The sequence below is a fragment of the Antechinus flavipes genome, chromosome 2 (genome assembly GCF_016432865.1).
Source record: "Antechinus flavipes isolate AdamAnt ecotype Samford, QLD, Australia chromosome 2, AdamAnt_v2, whole genome shotgun sequence".
NCBI lineage: Eukaryota > Metazoa > Chordata > Mammalia > Dasyuromorphia > Dasyuridae > Antechinus > Antechinus flavipes.
This window is the reverse complement of record NC_067399.1, coordinates 342,879,927-342,885,265: the sequence shown is the minus strand read 5'-3', so window position 1 is coordinate 342,885,265 and position 5,339 is coordinate 342,879,927. Positions and strand designations below refer to the sequence as shown.

General features: G+C 37.9%; 1 protein-coding gene across 1 annotated transcript; it reads right to left on the bottom strand.

The window, feature by feature from the left end:
• Positions 1–2,922: 2,922 nt before the first annotated feature.
• FSCB (fibrous sheath CABYR binding protein) lies at positions 2,923–4,878 on the bottom strand. Its single transcript, XM_051973671.1, has one exon. The coding sequence runs from the start codon at positions 4,876–4,878 to the stop codon at positions 2,923–2,925; it is 1,956 nt and encodes a 651-aa protein (XP_051829631.1).
• Positions 4,879–5,339: the final 461 nt, after the last annotated feature.

Genomic DNA, 5,339 nt, shown 5'->3' with positions numbered 1-5,339 from the left:
ATGTTTGTAGCAGCTCTTTTTGTGGTAGCAAAGAATTGGAAAAGGAATGGATGCCCATTAATTGGGAAATGGCTGAACAAGCTGTGATGTAAGAAAATAATGGAATATTATTGTTCAATAAGAATGAACAAGCTGATTATAGAAAGGCCTGGAAAGATTTACATAAACTGATGCTGAGTGAAACAAGCTGAACAAGGAATACATTGTACACAATAACAAGAATGTGATCAACTATATAAAAGGCTTGGTTCTTCTCAGTAGTTCAGTGATCCAAAGCAATCCCAATAGACTTTGGACAGAAAATGTCAATTGCAACCAGAAAAAGATCTAAGGAGACTGTATGCATTTCAACACATGCTATGTTCACTTTTTTTCCCCTCTCCCATAGTTTTTCCTTTTGTTCTGATTTTTCTCTCTCAACATGATTCATAAAGCAATGTGTATTAAAAATAAACTTACTACCAAAAAAAATCTCAATCATACCCCTAAGGTTAAATTTTCCCTATAAAATCTACTTATGGGCTTGCTATCTTCCTTTGGGATAATCAATCATGGCACTCTGCTTTGTGGTCTCTTTCTTCTTACCCCCAACTTCCCCCATGCCAGGTGGTATTTCTTGTAATTCCACTATGCTTCTCAACCCACTTCTCCTCTTTATAGCTAACTAACTCTTTCAGGGTGCTATGTCCCTTTCAGGAAAACCCCTTTCTATGCTCTCCCAACTCTATTTTGTGTTTGCCATTCCCAGTGTCTGTTGTATCCCTTCATTTTGTCTGTAATCTATTCCTTTAAATTAACTCTACCTTTTGCCAAAGAGAATGGCCATTGTAAATTCATGATTGAACCCCAAATTTTGGTGCCTAACATCATTTGGTGACAAACCCCACATCCACAGACCACATCAACAAGAACCATAACTTTTACAGAGTTCATACTCTCAAGAGTTTGCCTTGATTTCCTCTTCCTGGATATAGGGTTCAAATGCCTAGCTCTCTTTGACTCATCTTAGATGAAACCCTTATTGCAAGAAACTTCCAGATTATGCTTGCTTATTATAGTAGGAATGATGCACCTTTGAGGAAAACAATCTCAAAATGATTTCTCAGTGCTGGAGTTCAAGAGGAACCCCAACATATTGGGGTTCCAGACTGCAAGGTATTTCAAAAGAATTTGCAGGTTCATATTCAAGTGAAAGAGCAAAGTTAAACCAAGCTAAATTCCAAAAGATAAAGACAGTCAAGAGCAAGGGACTAGCAGGTCAATTTATAGAGAAAGGTAAGGGGAATCAATCAGGTGCTTCATGGCACTGATATGCTAATCTTATGGCTTAGAGATGGAGTTGAGGAGTGGTCAGGTTTGTTCTTTGTATATTATCCATAGTTCTCTGGGCAGAGCTGGCTGGAAGAGGGGAGGGAGTTCAGAGTTAAAGAACCATGGCTTAGGCAGTTACAGGAAACACCTCCTGTTTAAGTCGTAATACCATTAATAAAATAAGTCATAAATACTATTAATAAAAATGATAAAGAATCAGTTTAATCTTCTGATACCCCTTTGTTCAAGCATGCTATCAAAGTCTCTCCTGGGTGTTTTTGTTGGACTAAATCCTGTGTTCAAAGAATTTATATATCTATATATCTGTATACTTCTATAGAACTTGCTTTCTAATTTTTCTTTTAAAAACAATTCTGCCAAAAAAAAATAAAAAAATAAAAAACAAAACAAAACAAAACAAAAAATAAAAACAATTCTGCCAAATTTAAACCTTTAAAAGCCAGTCAAATCCCAAAGGTCCCCTAATTGCTAATGAAATTATGAAATTTTCCTGTCTAGTTACCTCATAGACTTTGGAGCTTTTGACTTTTTCTCAAAGTTTTTAGACTTGTTTCAAGAGACCTATATTTGTACTCATTTAGTAACATCATTTATACTCACATAGACTATACCAAGAACCTATAGAATCTTAGATGAAATATTCAGAAACTTAAATAACTCTATTTTATTCTACTTTGTCCCTTGTGCTCAGAGTACATGTAAAAAAAAAGTCAAAACTTTATTATATTCTATGGTGAGATGCAAAAAAATCATGCACAAAGTATTCTTTAAAAGCAAATGAAGTAAACAAACCCCTAAAAGAATGTTTGACCTCTGGGTAATTTGCTGACATTTTTCAACTTATCAACATGGTTTTTTGGCAAATTATATGTTAAAATGAAGATTTTGCAAAGAAACTATGTATTATTCACTTATCCCTAGTAAAAATTTCAAGTGCAAAGTATACAAGAATATATAGAAATAATTGTGATGAATACAAATAAAAAACTATCAAACTTGTAAGACAGACAGATGGAAGGAAAATAAAAAGTATGATGAATTATGTAAAATTCTAGGACCTTAACTGTGAAACTGAAAATTATAAGGAATAATGAAAGGTTTTCAGAAAAGAGCAAAATTTAAAAAACCTGTACCTATTTAGAATGAATAGATCTTTTTTGCTTTGCATAATAATTTAAAAAACCCTCAAAGAAAGCCTGGATGAAGTCATACTCTTAAAGATAGCCTTTCCAATTGAATGTGACAAATTTAATTCAACAAATATTTATTAAGCATCTACTATGAGCATGGCACTGTTCTAAAAAGGGCTCATTTTTTTAAAAGGACATTTTGAGTAATGACTTCCAACATGTATGTGATTCATTTTAAAAATAGGTCTTTTCCATACTCTAAACCTATTTTTAGCGGCAATAACACAAGAAATTTTAAACCGCTTTCCTTTTTTATTATTCATTTTTCCAATATGAACTCCAATTGTGATGTTTCCTTTTTCTTTGACAATTCCCCTTCTACTTTCAGGGCCCTACCCTTTTCTAAGACATGTGCTTAAATTTTAACTTGGTGCTGCTCTTCCTTTTTGGGGGCGCTTCCTTACTCAGCTGCCTCAGGAGCTTCTGGTTCTTCTGGAGGAACTTCTTTTTCAGTAGAATCCTCTTGTTCCACAGGAGGAGAAGGCGGTAAATCAGAAGGGACATCAGCATGGGGGTGCTCTAGCTCATCCAGAGGTTTTTCTTCTATGGGAGCAGTCTCTGTTTCAGCAGGAGGAGACTCAAGTTCAGGTTCCTTTGGAGGAACTTCTTCCTCAGGATCATTCTCGATGGGTTCTTCAACAGGAGCTTCTTCCACAGGGACTTCTTCCACAGGAGCAGCCTCTACTTCTTCAGAAGGAGGCTCTGATTCCTCAAGAGGAGCTTCTTCCTCAGGGGCAGCCTCTACTTCATCAGAAGGAGGCTCTACTTCCTCAAGAGGAGCTTCTTCCACAGGAGCAGCTTCTACTTCATCAGAAGGAGGCTCTGACTCTTCAGGAGGAATTTCTTCTACAGGGGCAGCCTCTACTTCATCAGAAGGAGGCTCTGACTCTTCAGGAGGAATTTCTTCTACAGGGGCAGCCTCAACTTCATCAGAAGGAGGCTCTGATTCCTCAAGAGGAGCTTCTTCCTCAGGGGCAGCCTCTTCTTCTACAGGGGCAGCCTCTACTTCAGCAGGAGCAGCTTCTACCTCATCAAGTTGAGTTTCTTCCATAAAAGAAGACTTCACTTCATCAGAAGGCTCTTGTTCCTCTTGTTCTTCCGTAGGAAAAGTCTCTACTTCAACGGGAGACTCCTCAGGAGGAACTTCTCTTTCAGCAGCAGGAGGAGATTCTAGTTCCAAAGAATTCTCTATGTCAGAAAATTCAAGTTCGGCAACAGGAGGCTGTCCTTCTTCACGAACTACTTCTTCCGCAGAAATAGTATCCATTTTTATAATGGGTGATATTGAGCCAGTTTCTTCAGGGGCTTCAATAGATGAGGTTTTGCTAGCCTGGGTAGAAAAAGTTTTGTTAGCTGTGGCACTTCCCCTGGCAGAAGATGGTTTGCTAGCCTTAGTACTTGTTCTGCTAGCAGTTTCAATACTTCCTTGGGCACAGAGGACTTTGGCACTTCCTGGGGGAGAGAAACTTTTGCTAGCAGTAGCACCTCCCTTGGCAGAGGACATTTTGCTAGCCCTAGCACTTGCTTGGGAAGAAAAAGTTCTACCAGCAGCTTCAGTATTTCCCTTGGCAGAGATGACTTTGGCATTTCCTGGGGGAGATAAAATTTTGTTAGCAGGAGCACTTCCCCTGGCAGTGGATGCTTTGCTAGCCCTAGTATTTGTCTGGGAAGAAAAAGTTCTATTAGCAGTAGAACTTCCTCGGGATATCCTTGACTTCATTTTAGTTTCTTCAGTATCTTCCACTGACTGGCATGATGAATCTTTTTTGCTACTAGGAAATCCCAGTAGCTCTATGTCACTCATTCCAGTCTGCTTGTCCACCATTTCTCTGCATATGCCATAGTAGGCCATAAGACCCCAGTCTCCAGTGCAACTTGTCTGCTGAGATCTGTTTATCAAGCAATAGCTCTGGGATCTGATTAAGGGAATTTCATGCTCTATACAAGGATGAGAAGCTTGATCAATCTCAGATTCAGGGATAAAAGGAAGTACCCCTCCAGCATCAACTAAGCCTTCTCCAACTGGTTCACGACACTTCATTTTTCCTCCCCCGCTTGATTCCTCAAGCTTAGATTTTGGTGATAAAATTTCTCCCTCCATTCCTTTTAGTCCCCCTGCTTTAGTGTCCTCTGTCTGCTGAAATTTATCTATTAATTCTTGTCCATATTTTCTCTTCTGCCAGGTTTGTTGAAGCTGAGAAGATAATCTCATGTTATCATATTCTTTAGTAGAATACTTTGCTTTGCTTTCAAGTATATTACTATGACTAAAGACAGCTTTTGGTGTAGACAGTTGTGAACCTGACAGGCATTTCTTTTTGTCAATGATATCTGTTTGCTGGGATTTGTCTACCATTGGTTGAGAAGGTTTCCTTCTTTTTCTCATTTCTTGCCTCCCCGCTGAAACAGAATGCTCATGTTCATTACTTTCTTCCATTGCCAGGGTTGATGATTTCAATTTGATATTATTTCTTAGACTACTTATTGTCAAATTTCTCCAAAGTGTCAGGTAGTTAATCCTTTGATTTTCTTTGTGATGGATTGATCACAAGTGATTACAGTCTGTCTTACATTCTTGTTGGTTCCCACTTTATTCAATAAGCCTCTTTCTGGTTTAATCTCTATTATGAACAGTCTCACTTCTAGAAGTTTCCCTCAATGGTCTATGACATCACTGTTATGTCTACCTATAGGGTTCCATAGTATTCTCAGATTCTCATCACTTTAGTATACATTCATAAGTGTTAGCTGCTAGCTGCTGATATTTTAACTCTGAAAGTAATCAAATAGTAAAATATGACATTCTTCTCTAAGAGA